We start from the raw sequence: 21233 nt of genomic DNA on the forward strand, positions 1-21233 counted from the left end.
CCAGGCAGCCTCTGAGTTGCTGCTGAGGATAGCATATGACAGAATGTCATGTGTTTGTATTCCACTATACGTGGCAGCTTTCTTCTCCCTAATCAGTTGCTGAACCTCCTTTCTCATCGTGTCGGCTTTCTTCCCACGATAAAACACAGTTCCACAAAATGTGTTAATCTGTTTAATGACATATTTATCAAAACCAGACTTTTAATATTTAATCAAATAATAAAAAATAAATTTGTCACAATTAACCTAAATATTCAAAATAAGAAAAAAAAAAAAAAATGATAAAGGCTTAAACAAGGTTTATGTTTAAATGACTTAAATATATATAATAATTGGATTTAAATAGATAACATATTACATATATCATATTCACGATTATAACATGTTGAGTTAAATGGGTTACATGGATTGAACCACTCAACCCTAACCCGACACGCTTAAATAAATGGGTTAATCGTGTCAATCCGTTTTTGACTCGAACCCGTTTAAAGTTAACCAAAATCCGCTTATCCTGTGGTGTGTTCGAGCCGTGTTGGCGGGTCGTGTCGTAATTTGGCACATCTAATTACTAGACTGCGATCAGAGGCCAACCCCCAACCATAAGCCGTCTCAACAAGAATTTGCTCCTCCTATTGTGGGGTCGGAAGATTTAGACTTACCTGCGGCGGCTGCGGCTACAGCTACCTTTTCAAGTGTGTGAGTTCAAGACTTTACTGGGACGTTGAGGGGGCGAATATTATCAACCCCTTTTATTTTATTCTACAATTATCATATTCATCATTTTTTCTTAACCTACAAATTTATATATGTATATTAAAAATGGTATTGAATTATCTTCATCAGTTGTACATATGGAGAATGAAGATCCATTCATTAAGGGACTTGTGCCCTAGTGGTATTTATTCTACCTCTTAAAGTGATAGTGAGATTTGAATTTTCAAAGGAACAAATTGAGTGTGCGAATGATGTGCGTAAGTTATGCCAATGACAAAATAATAATAATAAATAAATAAAAGAATATTCATTCCTTTTTCCTCTAGATCAATCTAGACATATTTTATTTTTGTATTTGGTATTTTTTTTTTTTTCTTTTCTGAAAGGTAAAATAATTCTCTTACACACATGGTCTCCATTAAGACTTGAACACATGACACTCTTCAAAAAAATATGAATGTGGTTGGTACTTCTATTTAGGGACACATAGATGTTGGATTGAGATACATTAGAGCCCCCTTGGCAGCATTGTTCAAGTGAAAAAAAGATGATACTCATCAAACTAATTTTTTCCCCTGATACAGATGAAATAAAATAAAATGAAAATTTAATGGCTGTACATAATTTTATCTTATCACATGAACGTGTGGATTGAAATAGACTTATTGAATCAAGATTTCACTTTTTTAATTTATTTACATGATTTAATTTAAATCATGGCAGCTTTCTTCTCCTTAATCAGTTGCTGAACCCCCATCAATATCTCTTAGGATTGGGTTCATAATTGAAAAACACCCATCTCTAAAATAATGTCACATTTCATTTTTTAAAATTATTTCTCACCAATCAAAAAAATTAAAGGAATATGACCGTCCAAATGGTCTAATATCGCTGCTCCAATGTAGTACACGCAACCCCTTTCCATCTGTAACTATATAATTATGGGTCAGGATTACTTCTTATGGTCCATTTAATTGAGCTTACCTACCAAACAATTTTAAATTCTCTTTGTTATCATTCAATTTTAGTGTGGTCAAGTGTACAAACCATCCTTTACATCACTTATATATTGATTCTCCTAATTTGTGGACTAGAGAAACCATGTAGAATTTGAAAAGAACACTACTTGCTATCGTGATTATTATGTCTCATTTTTTTATTTGACGCGTCTATACCATTTAGATCGATCAGAATAATCTACTTTAAAAATATCATTTGGATAGTCACGGACGATACGATTTTAACCGCACCGGCCTTAAAAAATTTCTAGTTACGGTTAGAAAGTTATTGACGTTTATATAAATGGTGCACGAAAAAATATCATGAAATAGCATTAGCAACTTGTTCACTGGCGATTTATATTAAAGGAGTATACTTCAAAAATAGTGACAGTTACATAGGTACAGACAATACGATTCAAACCGCTCCGACCTTGAAAATTCTCAAGTTATGGTCTGAAATTTATTGACGTTTATATAAAAAGTGTATAAACAAACATCAAAAGATAAGGCAGTATTAGCAACTTATTTATTTATTTCAAAAAAAATCTGCTTCAATAATAGTTACAATTAGCCGGATAGACTCGAAGATATGATTCAAACCGCACCAGCCTTGAAAATTTCGGAGTTATGATTAGAAAGTTATCGAGGAAAAACATCAGAAGATGAGACAGTATTAGCAACTTGTTCACTGACAATTTATATCAGAAAAGCCTACTTAAAAAATAGCGGCATGCAGTACAGAAGATACGATTAAAACCGTTTCGGTCTTAAAAAATTCCAAATTACGATTAGAAAGTTAATGAAGTATATAAATCTATATAAAAAGTGCACCAAAAAACATCAAAATTGAGGCAACATGCCAACATTGGCAACTCGTTCACTGAAGATTTGTATTAGAAGAATCTGTTTCGAAAATAGTCACAGCGTGGGCCTTAAAAAAGTTCGGAGTTATGGTTAAATATACTCCCACAATCGTAAAAATAAGTGTTAATTAACTTTTTTTGTTTATTCACACAATTCATTTTATTTTATTATTTAAATCACACACAAATGACAACTTAATCAAATCAGTAATTTAAAAATCTCACTCTGAAATATAATCACATCTGAACTTTTATTCCACTCAAACGTACATTATACATCAGTTCAACAAGATCCGTATACATCATAACATACTTTTACTATTATTATTATTTTTCATTAAGATTCAACCTCTCTTCAGACAAAAGTAGGAATTCAGTACAACCACGCCACTAGCATGAGTTAATCATAAAATACTTCTAACAAACAAAGACTTTGCTTTCGCATTATTTTTATTCGGTGGCTTACCTATATATGAGTACTGGATAATAACAACAATAGTTACAGTACTACATCTGCATGTATACCATTGTTGATCTAGATAAATATATATTATACTACGTTCACGAATAGTACTGGCTAGCATAAACACCATTGCTTATGTTGAGAGAGGTTGGAGAAGGATGGGGAACCCTTTTCCCGGCATAGGGATGACGGTGCCAATCATGTTCTCGTTAGGAGCCAACACCTCCCATTTGAATTTTTTGACAAGATTGTGGAGAACAATGAGCATCACTAGTCGACTGTACTCTTTTCCAGGACACACCCGTAGACCGCTGCCAAATGGGACGAAGGTGTAAGGTGGAGGAGTCTCAAACCTCGTCGGAGAAAACTTTTCTGGTTCTGGAAAGCATTCCAGGTTCTTGTTTGTGGTAGTCACGGTCCAATACACCTTCATGTTAAGATAGAGACAGATTAATTTATTACCGCAAACACGCCCCAACTGTTCATAATTTATGTTAAAAAAACCAAAGAGATTTTCATGGGCAGGTAATTTCAATCACATGATGTGACGAACTGATGGTGATTATGATTGGACGGTCACATGGAATAGCCAATAATATATAGGAGATTAGGTTTATGTTAAAAAAATTAAATTTCTTAAGATGATTGTTACTGAAGGACACATGAATTGATCAAGAGTCGAGATGGTGTAAATAACAAATCATATGAAGAATTTTAATTAAGGATGTTTAGTTTTACTTACTTTCCAACCCTTTGGGATAGTGTAACCTTCACACGTGAAGTCACTTAAAGCCTCCCTGAATCCTCCTTGAAAAGGTGGTATGATTCTCATCACTTCCAGTGCTGTGTGCCATGTCTATTTCATCTTCTGTATGTCCTCCCAATTAAGCAACTCTCCTAATTTCTTGGAGCTGCTGATCTTCATTTGTTCTGATTTTGAAAATTCCACCGCTCAATCAATGTCAATGTCAATTTCAATTTGTAAAGTATAAAGAAAATAAGGTTTGAAACCAGAGAACCGAGATTCTCTGTTGTTATTTTTGTCATATGTCTATTATGTGCCTGATACAGTACCTTTACTTCTTCAACATAAAAACTTTAAATGAACAATGCAACAAATATGTAAATGTGTTAAAATTTTAATTTAATAGTAATATAACAATGCAACACACTGTGATATGTTGTATGATTCGAGTTTGAAATCAAGATCATTTCATTTATATATGATGGGTTGTTTAAAGGGATTATTACCAATGCATGATATTATAAACTCATATTTACTGATAGAATCAAAGTTATATAACATTTTTTTTTGTATATACCATGTCATCATGTACCACTTTCTCCACAAAGTGGTACTTAAAGGTAGTTTGGACAGTATTTTTTCATCTCCACAGTTCAGTATTTTGATCATAGTTTTCACTCCATGTCAAATGTTAAATATAGGTCCATAAGTCCATCTTAAAATTATTGTCAATGACATACCTGCACGAATTTTATCATATATGTCGGGTCTTTCTGCAAGGTATTTCATGATAATGGCTAGAGCAGTGGCAGGTGTGGTGAATCCGGACACGACCAAGGCCGAGGAAAGGCTTGCGATTTCTTTCTCCGACTTGAACCGGCCGACAGCAGGGTTGCTGCTGAAGATCATATGTGACAGAATGTCGTGAGTTTGTATTCCACTGGACATGACAGCTTTTTTCTCCTTAATCAGTTGCTGAACCTCCTTCCTCATCGCCTCCGCAGCTTTCTTGGTGTGGTAAAACACAGTTCCAGGAATATTTATGGGGAAAGAATGGAGCCCGACCGTCATTCCATCTGATAGCCTAGCAAACTTTTTGATACGAGGATCATTCTCTTCGAGCCCTAAGAAGAACCGGCTCGATAAAGTCGCGGTCATTCTGTGCATGAGCTCATAGGCCTGCACTTTTTGTTTTCCCTCCCAGTGCAAATTGAAATGTTGTTGAATCATGGTGTCCATTTTCCCCAAGTACCCAATAAGTGCCTCGGTCTTGATGAAACCCGGGGCACGGGTGACATTGACCATGGTTTCCCGTGGGATGGAGGCCGTGGCATTGGGGAGGAATGGGGCGCGGGAGAGCTTTTGGAGGGAATGTGGGCGCCACACCCGGAAAAGCTTCTCCTCGTTAGCGGTGATGAATTTGTGGCCGGCAACGCCACAGGTGATGAATTTGTGGCCGGCAACGCCACAGAGGACGGCGGTGGGTTCACCATACACTTTTGTCTTGAACACTTTGGGAGAGTACTTCTTCATTCTGTCACCAATGAATTTTTCAGAGTTCCCATAGAGGAATTGATAGGTTTCGCCAATAATTGGCCACCCAAAATTACCCGGTGGATGGTTCGTTTTTTGCCGGTTAGTTTGGTGATAGATGAAAATATAGAGGAAGACACTAACAGCAAGAGTAAAGACAGTGAGGAATATTTGCGGTGAAGAAAGGAAAGAGAGCTCCATGTTTGATGATAGTTATGCATGGAAGTAGGTTTGAGATTTGCTCCTTTTTATAGAGACTTCTGGTGCTATTTATGTCTTTTTTGTTGGGGTGAATTGATGCTGCAATTTAGTCAATATATGATGCAACATATATATTTGATCATCTCTTAATATATAAAAGAGTATCTGTAGGTGCAAAATTTCGCTCAACCAATAATGACTGAGAAAAATAAAACAACTCACTCAAAAATAATAAAAATAAATAAGAACAATGTGTAGAGAAGTGTGGAATTGCTTGATTCTTTATTGGAGGTCTTAGCCTCTATTTATATACAAAAGATTACAGAATTATGGTAGGACTCGCGTTGCTTGCCCTCCAATTCTTTCTATATAACCATTCTTTTCTAATAGAGTTCTTTCCATTGTTGAATTTTTCATACATAGAACTTGCCTTGTACAGAACTTCCTATCCGAATTTTCCTTCTATGGTAAATTCTTCAAATGGTAGGATTTGTGCATTCTTGGGCTGAATATATTTTGATCCGGCTGGGCTTGGGTAACAGGCCGGATGTTAAATACTCATATCTGGGCTGACGACAAGCTGGGCTGATAGCTTCTTGATTCGGCCTTGATGGAATGATCTTGGGCTGTAAATACCCTCAACTTGGGCTTGAGCATGATGGGCCTTATATGTCCTTGGCCTGTAGATATGGGTAGTGGTGACGTGTGTGTTTTTTATTGGAGGGAGTTTTTTTCCCTCCACACTTTGCCCCAAATTCCATTTTTAATTGAGTGACGGCTCCTATTAAAGAGGGAATTGAAACCGGTTTTCACTTTGCTTCAGAAACGGTTCGTGGCCTTTCGTTATTACTTCCTTCGCACAAGATTTTGCCAGAGTTACATTTGCCCTTACTGCACTTCTGCGTCCTTCGTTTCATCGCTTCCTTCGCTTTGTCAGGTTAGTCTCGCATCTTTCTCTTCAATCTTTCATTATGAGTACTTCATCTACTCCCGAACGTGTAGATATCGGGGATTCTGAATCCATACCTTCGTCTTCCCCCATTCGCATTAGGGCTCCCCCTCCTAGGGTTTCTACAGATCGCCCTTCGTTGAATTCGTCAGGTACTTCCCCTCTTCTAACCGAAACATCCACCTCAGGCTCTGATTACGTTCTTACCCATGAAGAGAAGAAAGCAATCATCTCTATTCGCCGCATCAAATTCTCTATTGCTTCGGTAATGGAAGAATTTGATGTTCCTGAAGGAATAGACATTGCAGAATATCCCGAGGGTGCCGATTTCACCTCCGGCGAGGGAATTGAGGAGGATGAGTTGCTTCTTTCTGTAGGGCACCTTAACGCCCTCCGATTCCCTCTTCATCCCTTCTATCATTTAGTTTTCAATAAGCTAGGTCTTGCCCCCCTTCAAGTAAATCCCAATTTCTTTCGCATCCTTTCGGCGTTGTTGGTGCGCCGGAAATTAGAGGCTCTGGATTTGACCCTTGTCGACCTTCTGCTTACATACAATATATCTAAGCATGGGACCGAGCCTGGTCGCTTCTTTTTTACCTCTCCCCTTCATCAAAGGATATGCACGAACCTTCCTTCATCCGAAAAGAAATGGAAAGAAAGGATGGTTGTGTTAAAGGGAAATGGTTCGTGTCCCAATCAATTGCGCTTCCCATTCCGCGCAAATTCGGGAAATTAGGTATAGAATATTTAACCTCCCTTCATACCAAGTGTTCTGGCTGTTTTCCTTGCCAAGTCTTAATATTTCGCCGTATTTATGAATTTCTTGGTGTTTTTTCAGCTACATTCCCGGCCTCCGCAGCAAGGAACAAACTTTCTTTTCTTGAGGAACAAGTCTGGAGTAACCCCTCGCCTATCGAGGACCTGCTAACTTCCTCCAACCTCAAGGACATTGCCTCCAGTGCCGTTGCTGCAGACCTCATGGACCTGGCTTTACCATCCTTTGACAGTTTCCCTATGACCGAGGAGGAGATACGGCGGGCTGAGGCTTTAAAAAAGAAAGCCGGAGATGCCCAACCCTTGGTCGTCATTGGATCAACTGAGGATGAGGTGGAGGTTGAGGAACCACCATTGAAGAAATCTCGCCTCAACCCCTCTTCCTCTGGTAAGGGCAAAGTCCCCTCTAAAAGCAGAGGGAAAAAAGCTGGGGAGGCTGAACCTGAAGATGAAGTCAGGGCCTTTGTTCTTGCTGAGACTGGAGTTCCTTGGACTCCTTCCTTCACCAGGGCTGACATGTCAGTCCTACACTCAGGGGATTCTGTGGTTACAGACCCTTCAGCTGCACTGGCGGTGGCTCGAGGAATGTGGCTCCCAAAGGACGAGGAAGCCATCAGCCAAATGGGGTTGGAGCAACTTCTCCCCTCTGCCCCAGTCCGGGCCATAGAGGTTTGCATTGCACCTTCAGAATTATGCTACTCTTGCCTGCTTGTGTTTCTATTTATGCTTATATTCGCTTCCCTGTTAAACAGAGTCTATACCACACCATGGCCCTCTGCGCCACTGCTGAAGCTCAATCCCTCTCCATTAAGAAGTTGGAAAAGGATTTTGACAGCGCAGAGAAAAGAGCCACTACTGCCTCTACCAATCTGAAGATAGCGTCTGAAGCCAAGGATGCGTATAAGAGGCAGTTGTCAGCCTCTGAGGCTAAGGTGGATTCTCTTCAGGCCAAGGTTCAATGCCTGACCGAGGCTCTTACTACTTGTTTCAAGGCGGGGAAGCAAATGCAGGGGCGTTACTCCTGTCTGGCGCACCTGGCTAGTGCGAAGGCGTTCCGGTCTGGCTATAATCAGGGCTCAGGCCCTAAGACGATGGATCCGGACGCCTTTGACAAGCAGGTAGGGGTGCACTTCCCATATGATGAAGGGCCAGAGGCTTTGGAAGCTGAAATTCGCTTTGCCGAGATGGTGAAGGCACACCTGAAGGGTACTCCTAACTCCCCTGCTCCTGCGGCTACCTCAAGTCCTAATGTAGTGGATGCTTTTGAATCTACTCCCTTCGATCCGAAGAGGAAGTAGAACTATGCATTTTTTTTTTTTTTTTTTTTTTATGAACAGCCTATTTTGGGATAATGAATATAACTTTTCGTTTTAGGCTTGCCTGACCTGTTTTTACTGTATGCTCTTGATATATTTCTCTGACTGGTAATGTGTTTAAACACTAAACATTGTCTTTATACTTCGGATTTATGTTATCCGTGAAAATGCAAGGATCGTGGGAAGAAGGAGATCCTTTTATCAGTTTAGTTGATATCGCAGGATGAGTCGTATGGACAATGATTTACCTGTTAAATGAACCTTCCTCGCCTTCTACTTGCCTTCAGTATACATACTCTTTCCTTCTCATGTGTTCCTGATGTGGGGTGGAATATGATGAACTTATGACATATCCGTATACACAAGGTATTAAGCACTTGGAGTCCGGAGGAAAGAGTTCTGATCTGAATAGGACACTTAGGGTCCGAAGCCGCCTCGGATATTCAGGATCCGAGGCGAATTATACATTCCCTGGCGTGGAGCCGGAGGGGGGTTTTGCCGAACCGAACGCGTAGGGTCCGAGGCGAGATTTTCGCCGGGCCGAACACTTAGGGTCCGAGGCAAATGACCTATTCTCCGGCGCTGAGCCTAAGGGGAGGTTTAAATGAATCACTCCCCGGCGCTGAGCCAAAGGGGAGGTTTTGCCGAGCCGGACACTTAGGGTCCGAGGCGAGAGAACTACTCCCCGGCGTTGAGCCTGAGGGGAGGTTGTGCCGTATCGAACACTTGAGGTCCGAGGCGAATGAACTACTCCCCGGCGCTGAGCTCGAGGGGAGGTTTAAATAAATCACTCCTCGCGGCGCTGAGCCTGAGGGGAGGTTGTGCCGAACCGAATTGAGGTCCGAGGCGAATGAATTACTCCCCGGCGCTGAGCTCGAGGGGAGGCTTAAATGAATCCCTCCCCGGCGCTGAGCCAGAGGGGAGGTTTTGCCAAGCCGGACACTTAGGGTCCGAGGCAAATGAATTACTCCCCAGCGCTGAGCCTGAGGGGAGGTTTATTTCATATTTTTCCTTAAATCAGTTATTATGAGGCTGAAGACTCAAAAATGATAGGAAGCCAAGAAAGCGGGTAACAGTGGCTGTGAAGTTCTCTATTTGTCGACTTTAGAAACCTACCTCCACTGATACTCACTTCTTGGCAGCCAAATGTTGTGGACCGCGCATATATGAACCGCATTTATTCTCTATCTCTATCCGATGTGGGACATAGACTAAATTTTGTCAAAAAAGTCGGTGTAAGGAATGCCTCTGGTATTGAGCTTGACAGCTTTAAATACCAGTGGGCCCTCCTTACACCGTAATTAACTATTTGAATATTCCCATATATAACAGAATGTAGCACATACTGTTTTATCGATGTGGGATAGAAAGTTTTAAGCACAGGCCATAATTCATGTGTTTTGTGTTGTGTGCTTGTTGGGTTTTGTGTTTGTGTTTTGTTCGTTTTTGTTTTTGTTTTGTAAAAATCATTGTTTTGTGCGACTTGGCATGCATAAAAATTGCGTAATCCATTTTTATAAAAAGAAACAAAAACAAAGGAGAGTGATATTGAATAGAGAAGCAAAATAAAGAAAAGTTTGGCTAACTGCGGACATATTCAGCCTTATTTGTGAAGAACTTATAGCAAAATTGACAAACTTAACTAATGGAAATACCTTTTCAGGTGTATTGCGTTCCAAGGACGCGCAATGGGGCGTCCGCCAGCTTCGGCCAAACGATATGCTCCTTTCCCCACTACTTCGGTAACTCTGTAGGGTCCGGTCCAATGAGGTTCCAGTTTCTTTACATGAGCTGTCTCCTGCTTCAACACCCAATCGCCTACCACAAAACTCCTGATCCTGACGCGTTTGTTATAACTGTTACACACCTGTTGTTGGTAAGCCGCGAGTCGAATTGCTGCTGCATCTCTCCTTTCGTCCACCAAATCAAGGCTATGTTCGAGTTGTTGCTCATTGTTCCCCTCCAGCACCAAGGATGTCCGAAGGGTTGGGATTATGGACTCGGTAGGAATGACAGCTTCGGACCCATATGCCATAGCAAATGGGCTTTCTCCCGTGGGTCGTTTTGGAGTGGTTCGATAGGCCCAAAGTACTTGAGGGAGATTCTCGTACCACTTTGTCTTCAATTTCTCCAATTTTTTCTTTAAGCACCCGAATATCGTGTGATTAGTTATTTCAGCTTGCCCATTGCCTTGTGGATGACTAACTGTAGCCAACTTTTGCAAGATTCCATGTTCGCTAAAGAATTTCCTTGTACTTCTGTTATCGAGGTTCTTACCATTGTCCATTACGATGACTTTTGGTACCCCAAACCGGCAAATAATGTTGCTCCAAATGAAATGCTTTACTTCTTCGTGGGTGATGCTAGAGAAGGCTTCAGCTTCTACCCACTTGGTGAAGTAATCCGTAGCCAGAAGCACATGCTCCTTTTTGTCCATGGTTTTGGGCAATGGTCCTACTATATCAATCCCCCATTGGGCGAACGGCCATGGATTAGCCATGGCGTGCAAACCCTCGGCAGGTTGGTGCTTTATTGGACCATGACGCTGACACTTGTCACATCGTCTTGAGTACTCCTCGGCATTCTGAGCCAAGTATGGCCAGAAATAACCTTGGGTCAGAATTTTGTGTGCAAGGGATCTTCCTCCGGAGTGGTTTCCACAGTCTCCTTCATGAACTTGTTTTAGAATTGTGAGAGCCTCAGTAGGGGTTACACACTTGAGATAGGGACCGGAGAACGATCTTCGGTACAACTGGTTATTGATGATGGCATACTTAGCCGCGGTAAGCCTAAGCTTCCTTGCCTCAGCTTTTTAATTCGGGAGAACCCCTTCCTTGAGGTAGGCTTCGATTGGATCAATCCAGCAGGGCTCGCGTGGTACTTCCGGGATCGTCATCACCTCTTGCTGGGGATTAATGCTAGGTCCTTCGAGAACATCGATTGGAACAAGCCGAACCAATTCTTCATCTTAAGACGATGCGGCTGCGGCCAATCGATCTGCTTCGGCATTTTCATCTCGTGGTACCTGATGGAACTCGATTTGATCGAACTCTCGGATAGCACTCTCTACAGCATCTTTGTATGACTTCATACGGTCCTCCTTGGGAGAATATTGCCCTGTCACTTGATTGATCACAAGCTGTGAATCACTAAAAACTTTTAAACATCGTACCTGTAGCTGTTTAGCTAGCCGAAGTTCGGCGAGCATTGCCTCATACTCGGCCTCGTTATTAGTAGATGGGAAATCTAGTAGAATTGACTGCTGCAACTTGGTACCCTCGGGTGTTGTGATGTTAATACCAGCCCCTGCCCTCTTCCGGTTGGACGAGCCATCAACTCGTAACTCCCAGTATGGCTCTGGAAGTGTCGGTTCCTCAGGTTGATCTTCGTACTCTAGTAGGAAATCCGCTACCGACTGCCCCTTGTGAGATACCTTCGGTGCATAGGTGATGTCAAAAGAGCTAAGTTCAATAGCCCATTTTGTAATTCGACCAGACAGGTCTGGTTTAGCTAGGATAGCCCGTATAGGGTAATTTGTAAGTACCACTATGCTGTGAGACTCGAAGTAATGTCGAAGTTTCCTCTTGGCATAAATTAACGCCAGGATTACCTTTTCTGTCTTGCTGTACCATGTCTCGGCATCCGTCATAGTTTTGCTTGTGTAAAAGATTGGGTGCTGAACCTTGTCTTCTTCTTTGATCAACAATGCACTTGTTGCTACAGCAGATACTGCCAGGTACAGGATGAGAGTGTCTCCGTGCGTTGGAGCGGAAAGGATTGGGGGTTTTGCCATGTAGCTTTTCAATTGATTGAGAGCTTCCTGCTGCTGAGGTCCCCACATATCTTTGTTTTTGGATCGAATAGCATCAAAGAAAGGTTTATACTTATCAGATAATCGGGATATGAACCGGCTGAGAGCCGCAATTTGGCCGGTTAGAACTTGCACTTCCCTGCGAGTTTTCGGTTCCTGGTTCTGTATGAGTGCCTTTGCCTGTGCTGGGCTTACTTCTATTCCTCTTTTATTTACGACGTGCCCAAGGAACTGTCCTGACGAAACGGCGAAGGAGCACTTGGTGGGGTTCAGCTTCATATTGTATCTCTTGAGAGTATCAAAGACCTCCTGGAGGTGCTTCGGGTGGTCCTCTTTCCGTATACTTTTAACCACCATATCATCGATATAGGCTTCAACTGTATTGCCCAGTAGATTACTGAAAATTTTATTGACAAGTCGCTGGTAGGTGGCTCCGGCATTCTTTAGACCGAAGGGCATCTTTCTGTAGCAGTAAGTGCCCGTTTCTGTGATGAAAGCAGTTTTCTCCTTATCTTCAGGATTCATGGGAATCTGATTATAGCCAGAGTATGCATCGAGGAATGTGAGCCTTTCATAACCCGTCGTAGCATCCACCATTTGATCAATCTTGGGCAGAGGATAGCTATCTTTTGGGCAAGCTTTGTTAAGGTTGGTATAATCTACGCACACCCTCCATTTCCCATTCTTCTTTTGAACGACTACTACATTCGAGAGCCATTGTGGGTATTGTACCTCTCGTATGAATCCTGCTTGTAACAATTTATTCACTTCCTCGGCTATTATGCGATTACGTTCAGGTGCGAACCGTCGGTGCCTCTGTTCGACCGGCCTGAATTCTGGGTTAACCCTCAGACTATGGCATGAGACTGTAGGATTGATCCCCACCATATCTGAGTGATCCCAGGCAAAGACATCCGAATTGCACCGAATAACCCTGATCAATGCTTCCTTCTCTTCGGCTGTGCAAGATGAGCCAATGTAGGTGATCTTCTGAGGGTCTCCGAGGACTACCTCTACAGCTTCGAGGGACTCCTCGGTAGGTACCTCAACTTCGGCTTCTTCCTCTGCCTTGAGATACTTGGGCAGAGGATACTGTATCTGCTATTTGATTGCGTCTTTGGGATTCGCCTCTGACTGAGGTGATTTCGACGCTTTCTTGGCTTCGTGTAGCGTTAGCATGTAACATTCTTTGGCAGCAACCTGGTCTCCCCAGAGGTCGATGACCTCCCTGCCATTCGGGGATAAACACCTCATTACTTGATGAAGTGTAGAAGGGACTCCATTCATACGATGGATCCAACCTCTTCCCATAATGAGGTTATAAGATGGATGAATCTCTGTCACGACGAAGTTTTCCTTTAGAGTTCTCTTTGCTGCAGTAACGGATAGATCGACCACCCCAAGCGGATTCACCTTAGTACTATCAAATCCCATTAGGGGGCCGGAAGTTGGCCTGATGGATGATGGCGAAATCCACAACTGATCAAAAGCTGTTTTTGTAATGATGTTGGCGCTACTTCCTGGATCTACCAGTACTCTCCTGATCATGTAATTCGCTACCAGGAGGCTGATGACCAAGGGGTCCTCATACGGGCGCTGGACTCTAGAAAGGTCATTGTTACCGAATCCAATGTTGATGCTGCCTGGTGCAACTGTGTTTACCGAAGACAACCTGCGTAACTTATGAGCCTCTCGCAGCCTGGATCTGTACAACTCTTCAGATTCTTCATCATCCTCTGATCTTCCGTGTATGGCATGGATAACCTTTACCTGACCGCTTTCTACCCGTCGAGGGTTAACCTCCCGAGGTCTTACGTGCTCCTTTGTGGCGAGATACTCCACCAATTCTCGTCTCGCTATCATGCTTTCTACTTGTCGCTGTAGGGACCTGCAATCATTGGTGGTATGCCCATAATCTCTATGGTAGGCGCAATGTTTGCTTTTGTCCCTCTGCTCCAAGGGTTGCTTCATGGGCTGAGGAGTTGCGAACCTCGTCTTATTCTCTTGGAATAGGCGCGCCAAGGTAGTACAGAGAGGGGTAAGCCTGTCCTCTGTCCTTCGCCTTTTCTCAGACGCTTGGGTGACTTATGTGGCGGTATGAGGGACCTTCTGCATCCTTGTGCTCGCAGCTTTCTCTCGAGACTTGTTTTCCACCGTGACGAGGGTAGCGTGCTGTGCACGGTGGGCTACGTTTTCCTCCAACCGGATGTAGATTTGTGCCCTAGCGTTCAAAGTCTGCATATCCGGGGGGGAAATATTTGACTAAGGATGTGTGAAACTTGGTTCCCTGGATCATCGCCAACTTAAACGTTTCGATTGCCGTGGCAGGATGGCAATCTGCTATCTCCGAGGCCTCCATGTTAAACCTGGATAAAAAATCTTGCAAAGTTTCTCCCTTCCTTTGCCTTATGGTGAAAAGGCTGGCGATACTTTTCTTCTGCTTCTTATTTCCGCAATACTAGGCTAAGAACATGGTGCACAAGGTCTCATAGTCAGGGATAGACTTGTGTGGCCTATTCCTGAACCATTCTAACGCTGCTCCGGTTAAACTGGTAGGAAAAACCTTACACATCCACGGATCGTTATGATCGTCCAGTGCCATCTTTTGCGCGTAATGATCAAGATGCCGAGAGGGATCTCCTGCCCTATCAGACTGGGTGAAGGATGGCATAGTGAACTTCTTCGGCCTCTCCACAAGGTACACCTCGTCAGTAAAGGAGGTCTTGACCAAGGAATTCTTGTGCTCTCTAGCCATCTCGGCTGGTGTCTGGACTCTCAAGAGCTTCTTTTCATCGAAGGCATCTTGTACACGTGCGCCATCCGGAACGCCATTGGACCATACCGTAAGCCTATGGCTGGACTCGGCCTGTTCGTCCTGAGTGCGATGCAGGAGATTATCCGAAGCAACCGCCTCGGACCTCGTCCCTTGCTTTTGCTGAACCTCACTAGGTCGAGCCCCGTTGGGTGGTGTCTCGTTGGCTGGAGGCTCGTGAACAGGAGGTAAATTCCGGGTGGGAGGTGGTGCCGCAGCATCGCCTGGTGGTGGTTGTGGCGTTAGCCTAGCCATGGCCGTGTGCAGCGTATGAGTCTGCTGCTGAAGCGTAGCTATCTGGGCGACACTCGTATCGTTCGCTTGCCGGAGTGTCTCAAATTGGTGCAAGAACTCTTCTCGCATCTTTTGTATCAATTCTATCTGTTGATTCATTACTGACTCTCCGTTTGACATTCCAGACACGATTAAAGGAAGAACAAGTGGGAGTATATTTCTATACGATTTCCACAGACGGTGCCAAAGTGTAGGTGCAAAATTTCGCTCAACCAATAATGACTGAGAAAAATAAAACAACTCACTCAAAAACAATAAAAATAAATAAGAACAATGTGTAGAGAAGTGTGGAATTGCTTGATTCTTTATTGGAGGTCTTAGCCTCTATTTATATACAAAAGATTGCAGAATTATGGTAGGACTCGCGTTGCTTGCCCTCCAATTCTTTCTATATAACCATTCTTTTCTAATAGAGTTCTTTCCATTGTTGAATTTTCCATACATAGAACTTGCCTTGTACAGAACTTCCTATCCGAATTTTCCTTCTATGGTAAATTCTTCAAATGGTAGGATTTGTGCATTCTTGGGCTGAATATATTTTGATCCGGCTGGGCTTGGGTAACAGGCCGGATGTTAAATACTCATATCTGGGCTGACGACAAGCTGGGCTGATAGCTTCTTGATTCGGCCTTGATGGAATGATCTTGGGCTGTAAATACCCTCAACTTGGGCTTGAGCATGATGGGCCTTATATGTCCTTGGCCTGTAGATATGGGTAGTGGTGACGTGTGTGTTTTTTATTGGAGGGAGTTTTTTTCCCTACACAGTATCTTTGAATTTTTTGAACTAAGAAAGAAAATTCAGATTGTTGAACCATCATAAAAGCAAAATGTTTTTTCAACTCTTAATTAAGTCTTGAAGCAATTTTAAGATAGAAACTTCAGTTAATTTAACCTTTATAATATACATTAATGATTAATCTGCTGAATTATTTAGGTACATAAAATATGTCATTAATTCCTTTATTTAATTGGCACACATGTCTTGTTGTAATATGAGACTTCTTTTTCTTTTACTTCCTAGCAAAGATTTTAGAAAGTGGTGCTCGTATGACATGTTTGATAGCAATTTATGGGTGGGGCCGCCAGTCGGGGCTAGAGAGAGAGTTATATATATATATATATATATATATATTAAATTTTTGGGTAAAGTATACTAACACTCCCTCAGGGTTGACAAAAAGACACAAAAATAAAATTTAGTCTATTTTGGGACAATAACACAACCCGTCAAGTTTCATACAATTACCAAAGACACCCCAATGATAATGAATTGACATTTTTGTCCTTTGACTTTTATACTAACCCATTTAAATATTGAAATTACCTTTATAACCTTAATAACCCATTTCTTTCTCTCTCTTCTCTCTTCCTTCGTCCTTCCATTTTTTTTTTTATATTATACACACACGCGCGTGTGTGTGTACACAGATACATAAATATACATATATCAACACTGTGTCAATGATTTATTCCATCATTATGTTATAGTGCATCAAGCAGAAGAGCCACATAATAAAACAAATGGAGAAAAAACTTGTTACTGAAATGATCGAATGGACAAATTAATAAAATAAGAAACGAAAAATTCTACTAAAATCATAAACAGCAGGCTCCCCATATCCAATTAACACAACCTAAAATTAATTAGAACATGTAGATCCAACTCATAAATTGGATTAAAAATATATTAAACAGGTCTTGCAAACAAGCCAAAAGCTGAATTTATAACAGTAAAGCCTCCATCTAATGCTGGAGTTATTTGTGAAAATAAGAAGTACTGAGAAATTTCATGGCTTAGAATATATCTCATAAGAATATATATATATATATATATATATATATATATATATATATATATATATATATATATATATATACTGTATAACTCACCCAAAATTCTTCATCGATTAGAGTCTCACGTGCCACAAAATACCCTAACTCAATTCTATTTTCTTGAACTAACTCTTCTATTTTCTTCTGCAACCCTCACTTTCTCTCTCTAATACTATTATCTTTCTCTCTATATATCGTTATGTTTGCAATCCCTCTCTCTCCTTCTCCCATTCAGGGCCAATTGTGTCCTTTTAACAAGTCAGCTTTTTTACCACAAATTTGAATTTAATATCAAGGGGTAATTTTGTCTTTTCATATGATTTAAGGCATTGTTTGGATGAAATTTTTTCAAGGGGGTGTCATTGTTCCAAAATTGGCTAAGTCTCATTTGTGTATCATTTTATCAAACCTAAGAGATTTGTGTACTTTACCCTAAATTTTTTTGTTAGTGTAGGTTCAAAAAAAAATTAGTATTGCCTGTGTAAGGTAAAAACGTACCTTATATTATATATATTTTTAAAAAATTTATTAGTATATAGGTTCAAAAAAAATTTAGTATAGCCTGTGTAAGGTAAAAAGTATCTTATATTATTTATATTTTTTTAATTTTTTTTATTAGTATATAGGTTTAAAAAAAATGCCTCATTGATGGTTGGTTTGTTTATTTATATTATATATTATTTTATATAATGTTTTGATCCATTTTTTTTTGTTTGTTTCCTTCATGGATCTACCTCCACCCCCACTTTTTCTTTCCTTTGAAATATGGCTCAATTTTGGGGCTTTTTTTATTTTATTTTTTTTATGTTTTTGCAGAATGCGAACACGATTCTCTGACTCAATCATGTCCATCCCATTCTCTCTTCTCTGAGTTCTCTCACTCTACACTTTTCTTTTCTTTTCTTTTTTTTTCTTTTTTTTCTGTTTTCAGATTGTATGATTTTGAATTTTTGAGCACTGTATCTCAAGAATCTCAATCGATTAAAGTTTAATATTAATTGAATAATTTCTAATATTATATATATATCAAATTGCACTCTTTCATAATTCATTTGTTTTTTTGTTTCAAGCTAAAGTTTGTGATCCAACTGTGACTATTGATTTCCCAACGACGGTGACAACAAGTGGAAAAGATCCAACAATAGAGACCATCAGATTTAGACCAGACAAACACCGATTCTGTTTTCATATTCAAAAATTATCTCACTTTACATTTTGATTTTTTTGTTCTCAGATCTATGATTTTGTGCACACTGCATCTAAAAAATCAGAGCGGACCGAGGTATCGTGTCTCTCTTCGTTTTTCAATCACTCAAAGTGCAATATTATTTTCCAAAAATAATAAATAAAAAAAAAATCAAATTGGTCTCTTTCAAGGACCGAATAGCGAAATATGCAATCAATTTTCACCAATTTTCGAAAATATAATTTTGTTTGATGATTGTGGTATTTTTTTTCATAAGCAAGTATTAAATCGTGCTATTAGTAAATGAATTTATAAACTAAAAGTGTTTATTTTTTAAAATTGAATGTTCTTTGAATTTTGACTTAATCTTATTTGCGTTTTTAAGGGGTTAGGGCTTTTTTTTTTTAAAAAAAAAAAAAAAAATCTTCTTGACAAAATTTTGCCTTATTCATATTTTTGTATGAATAAAATGAATAGTAATATTATTTTGGCTTAAAATAGTCTTATGGAAAAAAAGGAAATTTTGGCCCAATCACAAGATCCTGGCTCCGCCCCTGATTATATATGATAGTATTTGTTTGGGGACTTGATGAGTCCAAGCAAATATAATTGAATACTTCTTCAATGATAATTGACACAAGTAGAAAATTAAATCGTTTTTGTACCATATTAGTTATTCATTTTTGTTATTATAAATTTTTAAAGAAATATATAATTAATATATTATTTTTTTGATTTAATTTTTTAAGGGTTAACTTCAGTTACACCCCCTGAGGTATGTCCTAACTTCAAGGAGACCCCCCATGTTTGCAAAATTTCAGTCAGACCCCCTGTCAGACATTATCGGCTGGCAAAAAATAATAAGTGAATGAAATGACTAAATTGCCCTTTTGTCGTTTTCCTCTTTACACTTAACCAAACCAAAGTTTGTATAACTTTAACCCAATTTTGCTTTATCTTATGAACCAAACACCTTGTAATCACAGTGGCCAAACACTTCAATCCACTTTACTTCATTAACCCAAACTTAGGTTTTGGAAATTTCATTTTGTCGACTAACCCTAGATAGAGAGGTAGAGAGAAGAGATAACAGAAAGATATAACCCTAGGTTCGTATGTGAAGACATCGATTTTGGTTGATACATACACCGGATACGCTTGATCAAACAACATATCTACAGATAGTTGAAGGTTCGAAGGGGAAACATTTGTTTGATTTGAAGCTGTTGAGAAAAAATCGCGATTTAGAGGTATGGATTTTGTCTTTCTAAAAATTGATTTTGGTTTTAGTTGATAGGGGGTTTCGGGTTTGGAAAAATGGGTTTCTTTTTTACTATTTCTTTATTCGGTTGTTTTGGTTCGGGGGTTTAGGGTTTGTTAAATTTATATCTGTAATTTAGGATCTTGATTTGGGGGTTTAGGGTTAGTTTTTGAGTTTATTTGTTGGGTTTGTTGAATTTGTTGAATTGTTCGATTGTCTGTAAATTTAGGATCTTGATTTTTTTTCAATTTGTTTGTAAATTGTTCAATTTGGGGGTTTAATTTGAAAATGCATGAATTTGTTTAATTTATGTTAAAATGTCTGTAATTTGAAAATGCATGAATTTGTTCAATTTGTCTGTAATTTCTTTGTTTCAATTGGCCAGTGCCTTATTTATGCCATTTATTTTTATATTTCTTGTTCTTTAAATTATTAACAGTGATGGGAGATATTTATCATAATTTTCACGTGCACTACAAGTCAAAATGTAGAACTATTAATCATGTAGACCCTGATAAGTATGGTTTGTATGATTTCCTGGAAGACATAAGTAGAGCTGTTCTTAAGGATTATCTTGGGGGTTTGGGGTTTACTTATTCTATATACTGTGATGTTCCTGGTTTTTATTCTAAGATGTTGGTTGAGAATGAAGCTGATTTGTTGGACATGTTATACTTAAATAGTGAAAGAGTTAACATTAATGTGTATGTTGAGATAGAAGAAGTTGAACCCTTAAATATATCAACTAATATGGATGACCCTTATGAGGATATGGATTATAGAGTGGATGCTGAAAATAGTGAGGGAGAGGAAGAGGATAGTGATGAGGAAGTGGGTGATGAAAACAATGAGGAAGAGGATAGTGATGTGGAGAAAGATGATGTGTATGATTTTAGGAAAGAGAATCAAGATTGGATGACAGAAAGTGATACTGATTGTGTTGAAACTGACAGTGATAGCTCAGATGGTGAGTATGTAGGGTTTCAAGACAATGATGAAGACTACAATGTGGATTGTGAGGATAGCCTGTCAGATTATGAATCAAATGATGAAGCACATTCTGATTCAAGTGTAGAGATTGGTGTGAAATATCCAAAGAGAAATAGATCAAAAAGCAAGGATTGGGATAAAAATATTAAAGGGAAGGAATATGTAAAGGTTAAAGGACAACCTATAAAACTAGAACAATATTTATTGTTTCAAAATGTGAAACATTTTAGAGAGGTGTTGACAGATTATACAATCCAAGAAGGGTTTCAAATTAGAAGACCAAAAATGAGAGTTCAAGGGTAACTTGTGTTTGCAAAGCCAAAGGTTGTCCATGGAGGATCCATGCCTCCCCACTGCCTTGTAAGACTTACATGATAAAAACATATAATGACAATCATTCTTGTGTGAGGGGTGATAAAAATCCATTAGCTAATTCTACATAGATTACAAAGAATTTTTTTAAGAAACTCAAACAAAACCCACAA

The 21233-nt window shown here is 39.8% G+C and overlaps 1 protein-coding gene across 1 annotated transcript; it reads right to left on the reverse strand.

Moving 5' to 3' along the window:
- Positions 1–3388: 3388 nt before the first annotated feature.
- LOC132314432 (beta-amyrin 28-monooxygenase-like) lies at positions 3389–5520 on the reverse strand. Its single transcript, XM_059813300.1, has 2 exons — positions 4527–5520; positions 3389–3468 (listed from the first exon to the last, which is right to left on the reverse strand). Exons 1-2 carry the CDS (start codon positions 5518–5520, stop codon positions 3389–3391), a joined length of 1074 nt encoding a protein of 357 aa, XP_059669283.1.
- Positions 5521–21233: the final 15713 nt, after the last annotated feature.

The sequence above is a fragment of the Cornus florida genome, unplaced genomic scaffold, assembly GCF_030987335.1.
Source record: "Cornus florida cultivar Cherokee Brave unplaced genomic scaffold, ASM3098733v1 CherokeeBrave_3.0.0_Hap2_Chr06, whole genome shotgun sequence".
NCBI lineage: Eukaryota > Viridiplantae > Streptophyta > Magnoliopsida > Cornales > Cornaceae > Cornus > Cornus florida.

Excerpts from the sequence above, each read along its gene's own strand:
- LOC132314432 (XM_059813300.1), bottom strand. The coding sequence starts at position 5,520 with ATGGAGCTCTCTTTCCTTTCTTCACCGCAAATATTCCTCACTGTCTTT. Across the intron at positions 3,469-4,526 it reads ATATGATAAAATTCGTGCAG|GTGTATTGGACCGTGACTAC; the intron begins GTATGTCATTGA and ends CTTAACATGAAG.